This window comes from Hemicordylus capensis, chromosome 2, assembly GCF_027244095.1.
Source record: "Hemicordylus capensis ecotype Gifberg chromosome 2, rHemCap1.1.pri, whole genome shotgun sequence".
Taxonomy (NCBI): domain Eukaryota; kingdom Metazoa; phylum Chordata; class Lepidosauria; order Squamata; family Cordylidae; genus Hemicordylus; species Hemicordylus capensis.
In genome coordinates this window covers 350,787,242-350,803,439 of record NC_069658.1, presented here as the reverse complement: position 1 = coordinate 350,803,439, position 16,198 = coordinate 350,787,242, and the positions used below count along the sequence as shown (strand labels likewise).

The 16,198-nt window shown below is 44.2% G+C and overlaps 1 protein-coding gene across 2 annotated transcripts in view; it reads right to left on the bottom strand.

Annotated features, from left to right (window-relative positions):
• LOC128344516 (serine/threonine-protein phosphatase 2A catalytic subunit alpha isoform) overlaps positions 1–16,198 on the bottom strand; it is a 117,492-nt gene that overhangs the window by 87,573 nt on the left and 13,721 nt on the right. For both annotated transcript variants that reach the window (XM_053294766.1, XM_053294763.1), the window contains exon 6: positions 9,509–9,648. In XM_053294766.1, the coding sequence (XP_053150741.1) occupies positions 9,509–9,648 (140 nt within the window). The remainder of the gene's footprint in view (positions 1–9,508; positions 9,649–16,198) is intronic.

The window sequence follows — 16,198 nt, the reverse complement described above, 5'->3', positions numbered from 1 at the left end:
ACTCGGTTGGTTTGATGAATTTTATATTTCCTGGCATTTGTGTAATCAGAACATTGAAATAACATATAAGATTGCTTGGTTTTACATGTTATTTGTAGAATTAGTCTTCAGATCAAGTAAGAACTGCTCCCACTTTTTTTTCTTTTACTAGTTATCTTGATTTTAATTTGTTTTAAGTTTTATGTATTAAAGACTAATTACACTGGTGGCAATAAAGATATTGGAATGAATTGGGGCTTGCCAGTGTAATTTTTCTTTTATCAATATATGATGGCAGAGAGCCAGCGTGGTATAGTGGTTAGAGTGAGACCCGAGTTCAAATCCCCATTAAGCCATGATACTCACTGGGTGACTCTGGGCCAGTCACTTCTCTCTCAGCCTAACCTACTTCACAGGGTTGTTGTGAGGAGAAACTTAAGTATGTAGTACACCGTTCTGGGCTCCTTGGAGGAATAGCGGGATATAAATATGTGTGTGTGTGTGTGTGTGTGTGTGTAAAGTAAATAAAGAAAAGTATCTAAAATTTGTCAAGACAGCAAAAACAAAACAAATAAATAACTTGTCAACATTAAAACTAGTTTAGAAAATATGTTAGAGGGCCTGGGCAAATAAAAAAAAACTGGTGTTGGAAGAACATAAAATTTGGTGCCAGGTAAGTTTCTTAGGGAAAGCAATCCACATACAGGGCACCACAACAAAAAGGTTCTCCCTGGAGTTATCTAGACATGGCTTCATGCTTCAGGGTAGCCAAAGAGCAGATCTACTTCTGAGTAGATTCGCAGCTGTTTAATTCGGGTGATTAGGGTTGCTTCTTGTCAGCATTCCCTGCGGATCTTTTTCCAGTTCCCACAGCTTGCTCCAGGTTTTTTTCTCCAACCAATCACATCCCAGAGGGGGCAGTGAGAGACCTTTTTGTTGTTGTTAGTTTGACAGCTAGTTGCGGAAGACCAGTGAGACAAGTTGCCAAGCAGCCGGATCAAATAACAGAACACTTAATCTGAACCTGCCGAATCTCACCCAAATCTTTGCTGATTTTTATAATGAACTTGCCTTTGTGACTGCCTTCATCACCTCATGTTCGCCTCCCCATCTCAGACCATTTAAGAGGCCATGGAAGTTTAAAATAGAAATCATTGCTTTCTCTCTGTGATGAAGAAAAATGCAGCCTCATGGAATCAGCTCAGACACAAAGGGCTCAGGTTACATCAAACCTGTTGTCTCCATTGTTAAGCTTTCAGGCATCCTCCAACAACATCTGCACATGTAAAGCCGATGTTCCTATGGTGACCAGACTTCAATAAGACGAAGCCAGAGACTCATATATGAATTAAAAGTAGCCAAAAGACTGGAGTAGGAGCACTAGCAAGCCTTGAGTTTAACTCAGGAATTTCTCCCTCCCCTTCTGGACTCCCTCCACAGAATTTCACAAATCTGTCACAACCCCTCCCCACCAGTGCTCACAATTGCAAATCACTCAGAGCAGACCATACTCATAGCTGTCAAACTCCCCTTCATTTAGCCTTGCGAGGTTTTTTTGGGAGGGAAGCTGAATTACTGGCAGGGCATACCAAAAAGCGGGGCATACCAAAAAGCTTGGTTTATTTTATTTTTTTAAAGCTACCACAAATAGAGGATTTGTTTTCCCTCAACATAATTTGGGCCAAGCTAGAATGCGCAGCAGTAATTCGGGGAAAAGCAGAATCGGGTGTGTACTGGTCACTAATACCTCTCAGGGACTTCGGGGTAAATCCAGCTGATATGTGGACTCTTACCCTCCATTCCAGAGGAGATGCGAACTAAAAGCCATGTGCGTAAAAGTCCCCTGTGGTCACCACCTGCCTAACTCCAGATGGAGGGGTAGAAGGACCTCAGCTGAAGACCTTAGCATTCAAGCAGGCTCATGCAGAAGAAGGTGATCTTTTCAAAAGCTGAGCCCCAAGCCATTTAGGGTTTTAAAGATTAGTACAAGCATCCTCAATTGTGTTTGGAAAGGGACCTGAAGCCAGTGCAGTTGTTTAAGGAGCTATCATAGGTGTTCCATTTGGCCAGTCCCAATCACCACCCTAGCAGCCTAGCTGATTGTGGACTAACGGAAGTTTCCAAAAAGTCTTCAAACGCAACTCCATGTTTAGCACATTGCAAAAGTAGTCTAATCTAGAAGTTAGCAAAGCATGGAAGTCAGGTGAGTGTGACTGGGGTGTCTATGTTCTAGTTTTGGTTAAAAATGGTGCTGTTCTGGATGAATTCACAATATCTAAAGGTATCTTTTCATTCATACAGATGGAGCAGTTAACAGAGTGGCTATGTACAGTTGACTGGATATTATTATAACTGCTGGGTGATCATATTTAGGCCAGCTCTTACCAACAGTCAGGGCTGATCCTCAATGGAATTTAATGATTAGAAGTGGGCAGTGGTTAGGAGTGAGGAATATTTTTCCTAAGTGCATAATTTACTTACAGGGGTGGGGGTCTATAAACAGTACTCTGCAGGGAGAAGAGATCTGGGGAAATATTTTTATCTTAAATTTAGGTGGAAACAGAAAAAGAATCAGAGAGCTGAGGGTGTTGAACAGGGTGTTGAACTAGAGTTAGCTGGACTGGAATCAAGATGAGACACTGGGAGGTCCACAGTGCTGCTTTGAGAATCTGAAGCAAGATTAGAAGTTTTGCTGCCTGCTGTGGGGGACTGTTTGCTTCCACTGTGCTCTGTTTGAATATTTGTAAATAAAATATAAGACACCATCAGTCTTTGGGGCTCTCTTATTCAAAGGAAGCTGAATGCTATAGCACTTTCCCTGAGACTTCTGACAACCTGGAGAAATGGGGTACATTCAGCTATCCATCTATCTACCAAACAACCGGTCTATGAGGTTGTACACACAGCCTTCGGTTGCTGCTTCCAAGGGCTGCAGGGAAAGTAGGAGCTTGCCTATGTTCCCAGGCAGATGAGCAGCAGCCGTGCTTCCCTCTGTCCCACCGTGTGTCCACACAAGTGGCAGCATGGCAAAGGCAAGAACAGGGAGTGAGAGAACTTCCCCCACCCACATCCCAGGACACACCACACCACAAGCACAGCAGCTGCTCTCCTCAGAACAGCCACTGCACTTGGCGCAGCCACTCCTTCCCCCAGGCTTGCTGCCAGAACTGGAGGAAAGCCTCTAACCTGGTGGCAGTCACCCAGACAATTGCCTGCCAAGATTAAATGAATCACAGATTTCTAACCCTCAGCTAAACATCAGGTTAAAAAGTGGATCTAGTATGGTCTGGAGCAGCTGGGAGCCCTGTGCTGTGTTTTGAGAACAGCCTCAATATTTATCAAAAAGTAGTTGTGTGACATTACAAAATTTGCTTCTAATAGACATATTTAACCAAAGGGCACTTAACTTGGGATGATACTGTGGCACAGGGCTGTGGGATGTGTTGGATCTGATGGAGATGTTGGACCCAACATACCGTCTGTCAAGCATTGTCAGAGTGAGATCTGCAACAACAGCATGAAGCCTGTTTAGAGACTTCTTGCTGACACTGCAAAATGGAATGGAAATCTGTATCTGCCCCGCTACTATAACCTGCTCTCTCTTCTTCCTATACCTTAGGCTGTGGGGACAGGGAATAGGCTGTGTCACTTCCTCTTCACTTCACAGGAAGAACTCAAGCAGCTGCCTTGCTTCTGTGGCTCCAGTTTAAAATGGACTCCTCCCCCATTCTCAGATCCCCAAATGCTGTAAGTGCTTCTGGTATTGGCAGGTTTTTCTGAGGTTGCAGCGGAGTGAGGGTGTCTGACAAAGATATCAGATTTTCAACACAACAAGTCTGACAGTTGGGAGGATACAAAAGTTGGCAGTGATTCTGTTGTGTCTTGATGGAATCAGACTTAGGGGTCTGTGCACTGGCCTACTGTGGCATAATGGAAGATGTTTTACACTACCTTTATTCTTTGTGTACACACACACACACACACACACACACACAACTATGCTTCTGAATAGAAATAAACAGTATCCTTTGACTTGGTCCAATGCCTTTGAAAGTCAAACACAAAAAGATCCAATAATCAAAATTACTGGTACAACCAATTTTCTGTTAGCACTGCCAGGGATGTTACTATGCAACAAGCAAACTGAGGCTGCTATACCATCTCAAGTTTTGGCCAGGGCAATCATTTGGTCTGTGAATTACTATCATTCTGCCACTTACAGAAACTTTGGCTTCTTGGACCCTTCACTGAATGAATGAGAGCCTTCATTTCCTTGAAACCAAGCCTATCACTGCTAAAGAAATGATAGCTGGCAAAGACAGCCTGTTACTTCAAGCTTTGTTATTTCTTTCTGAATCAAATACTTGAGACTTTTGTTAAAGTATGAATGATAGTAGTGCAATACTACAAATGTGCCTGGCATTGCTGTTGCCATTAGCAGTTATTTATTTCTTATATTTATATACTGCTTGAAATATGTATCTCTAGGTGGTATACACAATTTCACAAATATGAAACAGAGTAAAAACAAAACAATTTCACAGAATATAAAAAGTTAAAACAATTTCATAGGATAAAAACAAAGAGTTTAAAATTAATTTCAGTTAAAAGGCTAAGAAACAAAGATGTGTCCTGAGAGTCTTCTAAAAAGCAATCAGATATGGAAATGTTCTTATTTTGACAAGGAGCATATTCCAAAGCCCAAGGACAGCCACAAAGAAGGCTGCATCCCAAGTTGCCATCAAACAAGCCAGTGGCAACCGTAATAAGGCCTGTTATCCACCTTTTTAATGTGTACATCATGTACTATTAAAATTTACTTCAAGGTAAATTTGATTACAGACTCTCTGCCTAGAAGCATTCTTTGTAAAATATGATCTGCAGGACAGCAAATGAATAGGAATATATCTATTATAATTAAAATATTACAAGAAAGAATAAGGGAAAGTTATTCAACATGACAAGGAAAATAGAGGATAACTAATTATTATAGTCAGAGTCATTGTTCTAATTGTGATTAAATTAGGCATGACGGATATAGTAGGCTTCATAATTTAAAAGGGAGTTTCCAGAGTCAGCTCAGCTAGTTGAAATCTAGAAAACTGCAACCCTATCTCAGAGCCCAAATCCTGCATGGCCCAGGGGCCACACAACCACCACCAATGCTGCTGCAACTGGTTTGAACCGTGTCTTTCATGACAAGGAGGTGGCATGGGCATAAAAACTGATACAACTTCTCAGATGACAGCCACAGCAGCTTCAATAATTGCTGCACAGCCATGAGACCTTAGGGGCCTAATGTTCAGCAGAATCCAACTGCACTGGAGGAGGATTGCATCTGTGCAGCATCAAGTGGCTGTACATCATATCCAAGTTAAATGTGTTCTCACTGTAGTTGCAACAAACAGTAGTTGTTCTTTTGGCTCATGGCCAAGACAAATAAAAACAAAATACAATCATGAATTAAATGATTAAAATTTTAGAGTTAAAATTTGTAAGTGTAGTTGTAGCAACAGTTAATAATGTCATTGCTGATATGGTCAAGCCTGCAGTGTTGCTTCCTGTGTTATTTCCAATTCAATAGAACATTTCATATGATTTATGCCTGCTCATAGATTTCAATTTTCAGTTGAACAAAAAACAATCACAAAGATTCTTTCTTGCTGAAGAGAGATTCAAATGGATTTCAGGTTCCACTTGAAAGTAAATTTAGACAAGATAGAATGCAGAGAACAACAGGGATGCTGAAATTAGCTGCAATCACAGGGGAAAAAACAGGTTGCTCACCTGTAACTTTTGATCTGGTAGGGTTCCGTTGATATCCATTAGAATGGGTTCTGTGCCTGCGCGGAAGCCTCTCGGTGTCGAGTTTACACAGTTCCTTTCAGGCGCCTGCGCCCCGCCCCACGTGACCACGTGGCTATTTAAGGCGGGAGAAGCCGCAGGCAGCTCAGTTCCTTGGAGACCGCCGAAGCAGTCGAATAGATGGTACGTTCTACTGGATAGACCCACGATCCACTGCAGAGGAGAGGAAGGGAGGGTCTAATGGATATCAACGGAAGCCTACCAGATCAAAAGTTACAGGTGAGCAACCTGTTTATCTGGTCCGGAAAGTTTTTGCTGAGGTCTGAGTGGCCACCGAAATTGCATTATTATGGGTTTGAGTGGCTATAGTAGAAGAAGCATGCTTTATATGGCTGGGAGCCACCGGCATTGGAGGGTGCCTTGCGCGCCATGCTCGTTCTTCCTGATAATCATAGGCAGCTCCAGGTGAGACTGTACCTGGCAATGCCATTTCCCGTGATGGAGACACTTGATGAGAAAAGCCACAGGTATGCCAAGGTGTTGACAACTCTAGTTGTGTGGCCGTAAGCAGATGTGGAGTCGTCGTTTCAGCTTGCCTGGCCTGATCCTGAAAGCCCTGAAAAGCTGACGGTGTAGCTGTGGCAGAGTCTAACATCCTCAAGAGTGGATCAATGGGTGGAGCTGCCACCATCTGAGGATCGTCATCCTCTTCCATTGTGAATGTCATAGGCGCTCGGAACCTCGGGGTAACCGACGTGATGTTGGTTGGGGTGTTTAGGGTAGACACCTGTGCACCGTCATTCGATACCGACGGGGAACAGATGGGCGTCGGGGCTGGTACCAAGTCCTTAGTCTTCGATATCAACAGTGGTTTCGGTGTCGATATTTGGGCTTGAGACGTCGATATCGATGTCGAGCGGAGTGTTGGCAATGTCGAAGTCGTCGGTATCGAAGTGAGTACCGCTGTCGATGCCGACTCCTTCCAACTTTTCGATGCCGTGATGGTCGGTATCGAAGCCGTCGGTATCTAGGAAGTTGTCGCTGTCGTTTCTTCTAAGTCCTTCGACATCGGGAGAGGTTCTTCAACCGATATCGAGCCTGACGGCATCGGGCGAGATTCTCCCGTCGAGGTAGATGGGTTCGTCGATATCGAACGAGGTGGAATCTTTGGCATCGAAGGACTCACGTCGGCTCCGAGCGTTTTCGAAGTTGACGGTAGCTCGATATCTTGGGCTGATCTCGGAGATGGAGTCGACTTTGATCCGTCCCGTTTCTTTTTCTTTTTGGCGGGAAGAGTCGGGGCCGCCATCTTGTCGCCCGGCCTTTTTTAGGACTTAGGGGCCTTATCGTCGGGCTTTGAAGTTTTAGACTGAGGTGATCTCAGGTCCTTCGAGCCATGCGCTTGAGGTGATTTAGGCGCTGAAGAGGGAACCGAAAGTACATCTTCGTACAAAGACGCCTGAAGGCGGAGTTCCCTATTTCTCCTCGTCTGTTTGGAGAACGATTTACAAATGGAGCAGGCACTCGTCATGTGAGCCTCTCCTAAACAGAGCAAACAGAGGTTGTGGTGGTCTTGAGAGGGCAGCTTCGCGTTGCATTTAGTGCAGCGTTTGAAGTTTTTACTGCCTTTAGGGGTATCCATTTTACTCATGGTCCGAGGTCAATCCATGAATCAGTCCGATCTTTCATCACAATAGTGGAGTAAGAATTACGCATAGTCAAAGAACAGTCCGAGGTCAAAGTTCCAGTAGAGAACAACATATATTTTTTGCCAAGGAAAACACGAAGGAGCCGCAGAAACCGAGTGATCTCTATGGCAGTAGCAAAGGAACTGAGCTGCCTGTGGCTTCTCCCGCCTTAAATAGCCACGTGGTCACGTGGGGCGAGGCGCAGGCGCCTGAAAGGAGCTGTGTAAATTCGACACCGAGAGGCTTCAGCGCAGGCGAAGAACCCATTCTAATGGATTCAACAGACCCTGTACCAGATCCAGCTTATTATTTTCTAGGAAACTGTTCTCCCAGCTAAAGATCTTATAACTAAGTATAATTAAACTATTATTTTTAAATTTCTGTGAATTGAAAATGGATTTGAAGATGTTCTGCTGCCCTGCTCTTTTAACTGGTCACTAACTTCCTGGTAAAAGGAAATCAATATGTAAAGGGTATACATATTTGGCCATTTTGGGAAGGGCGGTATAGAAATACAAACAAACAAACAAATCCTTATAAATATGAAATACAATGATAAGAAATAACATATTATAAAAGAATAATAAACAAGTAGTTCCCTGCCAAATGTGCAAAGGCACAAAATGGTGGCTTTGTGTTCACCAAGTGCACCAGGATCCAGTGGGAGCAGTCAAAGTATGTGCCACAATCTAGCCCCTGAGCACAAATGCACATACAGAGGCATTCTGCCACCATGACAGGGCCCTGTCATATACAATGCCACTGCTGGCACAATACAAAGATGCCCGGACTCAACCAAACTTGGATCCCAAATAAATCTCTGCCATTGAGGAAGAGGAACCAGCCTCTTCAGGAGTCTCTGACGCTACGCCCACTATCCTGCAGTCACCTCAGTCCTGCAGGAACAGCCAGAGTCAGAGCTACAGGAAGAATTTGAGATCTTAGGCAACTCAACACCCCTCCCCACCATCAACAAACATATATGGACCATGTCCCACAAGGTCCTCCTCAATCACATCCAGGGCCTCAAGAAAAATATTGACACCAGAACAGGGCCAAGATTCAGAAATGGTAAAAGAGTCCCTCTCTGGCTTCCAGAGACTACTGAAGAATTGTATATGCAATTGCAAATTACAAATACATTTTACAGATATCTAATCCAGGACAAGTGAATTCCAGAAATGGGAAGAGCTCCTGGCCCTATAACTAGCAGCCAGACCCTTGCTGGTACAATAGTTCAACTCCAGTATTGCTCCCATTTCCTGCTCGTCTCACTCTCCAGTAGCCCCGTGCACTACCTCACCTGCCCCTGCCCTTGTCTCCACTATCACTCTGGACACTGACCGAGCACCTTTGCCTTATACCTTGCACAGCCCTTTGTGCCCAGGCTCTCGGCACTGACAGGAAAGAATCTCTGTCCCTAACAAGTTATCCAGAAGCCCAAGTCTTTGTGTGCTGGTTGTTCCTGCTTGAAACATGCATAGGATTTGGATAGATTAAGACTGCATCTGAACTGAACCTCCTTGGAGAATGAAAGGTCTTGTAGTTGCTGCTTGTTAGTCTCTTCCAGTCCTTGGGGAATGAGCTGGCGTCCACGACACACAGTTAGAATAACAATATTCCTGCACTTTGCGGGGCTCCCTACTTTATCGTACTGGTACAAAGGCCAACATGGAGCTGTGCTTCATTTATTTGTTATTTTTCAAACTTGTTTACTGCCCCAAACTTCTGTCTCTGGGCAGTTTCATAACCCATACCCTCATGTAAAAAGATCTGGACAGAGGATCCAAGTAATCAATACAGCCCACTTTATCTGGAGGGGAAAAGGCAGTGAGGAAAAAATGCAATGGAACAAACCACCTAGAGATATTTTGAGTGGGCAGTATAGAAATATAACAAATAAATGGCACACATTTGAATGTTGGCCCCAAATGCATCAAATATAAACAGTAATTTGCAAATTATATATTGAAACTATGCCAGGCTATGAATAATAATCATCAGTAAGCTTGATACTCAGACCTCTTCTGACATACATGAACCATATCTGCAAGTAGTGCATTGAGCTTGGGATACTTTTTCCTTGCACTTTTAGGGTGCTGAACTTCAGGAAGGACCATCCCTGAAAAAACAGGACTCCTAACAAAAATATTCTGAAGGTGAGGTGTCAAGTTGCCTGAAATGAACAACAACAAAAATTTAATATGTCAGGGTATTAAAAAAGAGAGAGAGAGTACATTTAAGCTAATGTTTAGTATTTATTAATGCTTCTGGTATGTTAACTTTGTTAGCTATGTCACTGAACTAAACAAATAAACTTTGTCATTGAATTACATTTATCACCTGCAGATCTATGTTGCCTAATCAATCATAGTTACAGATGCATCAGTTTAAAGTCAGCTACACCCCTTGTATCAGTTTAATTCCTGGAATCTCTCAGGGTGCCAGGCATGCAGCTGAGTTTAAATTGGGATTGGCCAGCACGGTAGTCTTAACTCTGTATGCAGGGCTGCACAGTTTCGATCCTCCAGCTGTTATTAGACTCACTCTAAACATGCTCAGTCACAGTGGCCAATAATCAGAGATGATGGGAACTGCAGTCCAACATCTTCAAAAGGGCTGAAGGTTTGCAGCCCTGCTATACAACATCTTGGGCTGTTCTTACGAGCAGCCAAGCCTGGGCTTGGCTGCCTGTGAGAACTGCCAGGATTCATGTGGATCCCGGCAGTGCTGCGGTGCCAAACCCAATGCCAAAGCCAGGCTCTTAGCCATGTTTAAGGGCACAAACGTGCCCTTAAACCAGCTCCTGGGATCATGTGTCAGTGTGAGCTGCTTGCATCTCTGCTTGCAGCTCGCACTGATACAGAGACAGGTGTTTAGAGTGCCTGTCCCTTGGGGTAATCCCCCAGTGCACTATGCTTGGCACTGGCGCACTGTGGGATTCTCGGAGACCAGGTACAAGTCCCAGACTCAGAGCAATCCGCCCTGCTCCATCTTGCAAAGAGCAGCGAGGATTGTGTTGGAGTGCGGAGTGCACTCCCACCAGTCTGTGAATGCTTGTCTGGGGGCAGGCAAGTTTTGCTAAGCCTTCCCCCTACCCGGTAGGTCATGTGAATGACCCTGTTATGTTCTTCTCTATTGCAAATTCGATAAACTATTAACTGGACATAAAAACAGGTTGCTCACCTGTAACATATGATCTGGAGATGATCCATTGTATTCATAATGAATGGGTTCTGTGCCTGAGCAGGAACCTGGCGGATAGATTGACTAGCTCCTTACTACGCCTCCAACTGCCCTGTACATGCTCTGTGCTTCTGTTATTTTCAGCAGTTGGGCTGTGCTCCTGCTCAGTTTCTTGCAAACCGCCAGATGCTGACGATCCTTGTGTCTCTTTCTTCTTCTTCTTCTTCTTTTTAATTGTGGGGAGTGCGGGTGGGATTTATGAATACAACAGATCACTTCCAGATCATATGTTATAGGTGTGCAAACTGTTTATCTGGCTCGTGATCCATTGCATTCATAATGAATAGGTGATTAGCCAGCTACGGAATTGGTGGTGGGCACAGGATAGCCTGTTATCAAGGCAGCACTTGCTTCAGAACACTTCTCCCAAAATTGGCCTCCTTTGTCAGTCGTAAATCAATGGCATAGTGCTTAATGAACGGCTGGTATGAAGACCATGTCACTGCCTGGCAGATCTCTGCCATTGATATTCCCGCCAGAATGGCCGCTGAAGACACATAAGCCCTTATGGAATGTGCCTTAATGGCCTTAGGAGGTTCCTTTCCCTGAGTCTTGCATGCCAGCCTAATCATCTGGACAATGTACTGGGATAGCCTTTGCCTTGACACTGGCTGCCCTTTGGACCTCCCCTTGTATAACATAAATAATTTATTTGTCCTTTGTATGTCTCTCGTCACATCCAGATAATACAGCAGTGCGCGCTGTACATCCAAGGAGCGCATGGCTCGTTCCAGTGCTGTCTCTGGGTTCTGGAAAAACATTGGTAGAACTATATCCTCATTCATGTGGAATTCCGTTAGTATTTTTGGTTTGAAGTGAGGATCCATTCGCATTATCACCTTGTGCGAATAAAGCTGAGTGTAGGGGTAATCTGCTCATAGTGCTGCCAATTCACTCAACCGCCGTGCCGTAGTAATTGCCACCAAGAACACTGTTTTCAAAGTCTGCATGAGCAATATAGCCCCACCTAATGGTTCAAACGGGCTTTCCATTAGGGTATTCAGCACTAAAGACAAACTCCATTGCTGCATAGATTTCTTTACAGGTGGGTCATTCAAGCCCTTTAGGGACTTCTTACACTCCTGGAGGGAAAACACTGTAGTGCCATCCCATCCCCTGTGTTCAGACAATATCACTGCCAAATGGACTCTAAGGGACGTGTTTTCCAATCCCTTCATCTTAAGCGTTGTCATGTAGAGGAGGACCTGCCTAACTGTTGCCTTCCTTGGGAAAACCCCCTGCTTCTTGGCATAGAGAGCGCTTTTTGGAAGAGAGCTTGAATCTCTTCCATTTGCTACTATAGTTGCGCCTCATTGAGCGCCTTCTATTGTTCAGCAAAATTTTATCAAATAGCTGATTCTCCACGCCATTAGCTTTAATGTCCCTACTCTGGCTAAGCAAATTGGGATGGTTCAGAAATTTGTGATACACTCTGCGTGAGTGCCTTAGCAGTGATGTGAACCACAGCTGTCTGGGCCACCAAGGGATCACTAGTATCCCCCTTGTGGTATCCATCAGCATTTGAGACAGGACTCGAGTTATTAGTGGCTGCGGCGGGAATACAGTGAGGGAAATAAGTATTTGATCCCCTGCTGATTTTGTCCGTTTGCCCTCTGACACAGAAATGACCAGGCTATAATTGGAATGGTAGGTTTATTGTAGCTGTGAGAGACAGAATTACAACAAACAAACCCTCAAAAACCCAGTGCCCAAAAGTCAGCGATGGATTTGCATTGTAGTGAGGGAAATAAGTATTCAATCCCCTATCAACCAGCAAGATTTCAGGCTCCCAGGTGTCTTTTCACTATATGCAGGTAACAAGCTGAGATGAGGAACACCCTCTGTAAGGGAGTGCTCCTAATCCCAGCTTGTTACAGTACCTGTATAAAAGACACCTGTCCATAGAAGCAAGCTTCAGCTTCCAAACTCACCACCATGCCCAAGACCAAAGAGCTGTCAAAGGATGTCAGGGACAAGGTTGTAGACCTGCACAAGGCTGGACTGGGCTACAAGACTATCGCCAAGCAGCTTGGTGAGAAGGTGACTACAGTTGGCACGATAACTCGCAAATGGAAGAAACACAAAATAACTGTCAATCTCCCTCGGTCTGGGGCTCCATGCAAGATCTCACCTCGTGGAGTTGCAATGATCATGAGAACGGTGACAAAGCAGCCCAGAACTACACGGGGGGAACTTGTCAATGATCTCAGGGCAGCTGGAACCATAGTCACCAAGAAAACAATTGGTAACACACTACGCCGTGAAGGACTGAAATCTTGCAGTGCCCGCAAGGTCCCCCTGCTCAAGGCAGCACATGTACAGGCCCGTCTGCAGTTTGCCAATGCACATCTGAATGATCCAGAGGAGAACTGGGTGAAAGTGTTGTGGTCAGATGAGACCAAAATCGAGCTCTTTGGCATCAACTCAACTCGCCGTGTGTGGAAGAGGAGAAATGCTGCCTATGAGCCCAAGAACACCATCCCCACTGTCAAACATGGAGGTGGACACATTATGCTTTCGGGGTGTTTTTCTGCTAAGGGGACAGGACACCTTCACCGCATCGAAGGGACGATGGACGGGACCATGTACCATCAGATCTTGGGTGAGCACCTCCCTCCCTCAGCCAGGGCATTGAGAATGGGTCATGGATGGGTATTCCAGCATGACAATGACCCAAAACACACAGCCAAGGCAACAAAGGAGTGGCTCAAGAAGAAGCACATGAAGGTCCTGGAGTGGCCCAGCCAGTCTCCAGACCTTAATCCCATAGAAAATCTGTGGAGGGAGCTGAAGGTTCGGGTTGCCAAACATCAGCCTCGAAACCTTTCTGACTTGGAGAGGATCTGCAAAGAGGAGTGGGACAACATCCCTCCTGGGTTGTGTGCAAACCTGGTGGCCAACTACAAGAAACGTCTGACCTCTGTGATTGCCAACAAGGGTTTTGCCACCAAGTACTAAGACATCTTTTGTGAAGGGATCGAATACTTGTTTCCCTCACTACAATGCAAATCCATTGCTGACTTTTGGGCACTGGGCTTTTGAGGGTTTGTTTGTTGTTATTCTGTCTCTTACAGCTACAATAAACCTACCATTCCAATTATAGCCTGGCCATTTCTGTGTCAGAGGGCAAACAGACAAAATCAGCAGGGGATCAAATACTTATTTCCCTCACTGTAGATAGAACAGGCCCTTGGTCCAAACATACTGGAATGCATCACCCAATGAGCCCTTGCTGTGCCCTGCACGTGAGCAGTATTTCTGACATTTTTTTGTTTGCAGCAGTTGCAAACAAGTCTATTGCCGGCCATCCCCACTTGTCAAAAACCTTCTTCAAATACATGTTGTTTAGTTCCCACTCGTGCTGTTGGTTTTTCAGAAGCATTCAACTGAGCCCGTCCACAAGTACATTGTCTTCTTCTCCCCTTATATGTATTGCGGTTGGGTATATGCTTAGATTCACACACCAATTCCACAACTGCTGGCTCAGCAGGCATAGGGAGCATGATACTGTGCCTCCCTGTTTGTTCAGATATGCAATCACTGTTGTATTGTCCAGGTGAATTTGCACCATGCTTCTTTGCAAGAGTGGTCTGAATGCCTTTAATGCCATGAAGACTGCTAGCAGCTTGAGGTAGTTTATATGCTTCTGTCTCTGTTGCCTCGACCATTGGCCCTGCACCTGATGGTCCCCGCAATGCGCACCTCATCTCCACAGGGAGGCATCCGTTGTTACCCAGCACATGGGGATCTGGGGTTTGAGCGGCATTCCAGACTGTAGATGTGAACACACTGTCCACCATTCCGGCGCCTCTAGTATTCCCCGCGCCAGAGTGAGCATTTTTGCTGGCTGTCCTGGTTGGGACGGAAGTTCCGTAGATACCACATCTGCAATGTTCTCATCCACAGGCGTGTATTGCATACCGTGGAATTGCAGGACACCATCAATCTCATCTGTCTCCAGATTACCTCTGCAGGTTTCAAGATGCATGATTGTAAATTGAAGCCCTCTGGGTGGATTGTTAAATGTATATATAGCTCTCTTTCAATGTGATTTCTTACATACAAAATGCTATCTTTAGAAAGAACACAGAGCTGATAAGGTATGAGATTTGAATTGCTGTTTCAATCTTAACAATGTTTATTCATATTGTTTATTATAGAATTGATAACTCTTTTATTCTGTAGTCCTTCTTAAGGAAGCCTCAGCGAAAAACACTGAATATCTGGGCAGTTTTTAAGGACTTATTAGTGAAAGAAATATTATCACAAGCTCCAGATAACAGAACGGACTATTATCACAACACATTTCTTTATGTCAAGGACCTACAAGCGAAAGAATTATTACTCTAACAGCTTTGGATAACAGAACGGACAATCATTACAGTGAACGCATTTCTCTTTGTAAACAACTCTGGGAAATAGTTAAGTTGTTTTGGTGTTCTGTTGCAACATCACAGTCCTTCATATTGATTTAGCAAGATTGGTATATTTTTACCATCTTTATTATTCTGTGCTCTGGGCTACTTTGCATATTTTCTTATGTTCCTTTGAAATATGTATGTTTATTTAAAGAATTTAAGACACACACACATATATATAAGTATTATTATTTAATCTTTGAATTTGCATGTTCATATATATATTTGTTGTCTGCACATGGTTTATTGCTGGTTTGGGTTTGTTCTTTACACGTGTGGCCCTTTTGTTATATGTTCCGAGGTATCTTGGTGAGCAGATGGTCCTTGATTTGCTGATACCTGTCTTGTGGCAAGTAAGCACTGTTTGCTTGCATATCCAGCTCTGCACCTATTATTAATTAATTATTATTATCGTTTATTCGATTTCTATACCACCCTTCCAAAAATGGCTCAGGGCAGTTTACACAGAGAAATAACAAATAAATAAGTAAGATGGATGCCTGTCCCCAAAGGACTCACAATCTAAAAAGAAACATAAGATGGACATCAGCAACAGTCACCGGAGGTACTGTGCTGGGGGTGGATAGGGCCAGTTGCTCTCCCCCTGCTAAATAAAGAGAATCACCACGTTTAAAAGGTGGCTCTTTGCCAAGTTAGCAGGGATAGCTATGTAGCTTCTCCATCTCTGCGGTGTTAAGCTTGAGTTTTCCCAGTTTATCTTGATCAAGTTTTCTAAGAGACATAGTACAAATTGGATTTGCAAAAGTAACTTTTCTTTGTTATTGCTGACCATGAGCCAGTTGTCTAAATATGGGAAGATCACAACTCTCTCTCTGTTTTTAAGTATGCCACCACGACAGCCATGACTATTGTGAACACCCGTGGTGCTGTCGACAAGCCGAATGGCAAAACCATATATTGGCACGCTGTATCACCTACTGTAAATCTTAGATATCTGAGATGTGCTTCACATATCACCACATGGAAATACGCATCCTTCAAGTCCAGCGTAGCTGCCCATTCTTCCTTGGCTAGAAGATGCAGAATTCCTTGCAACGTGGT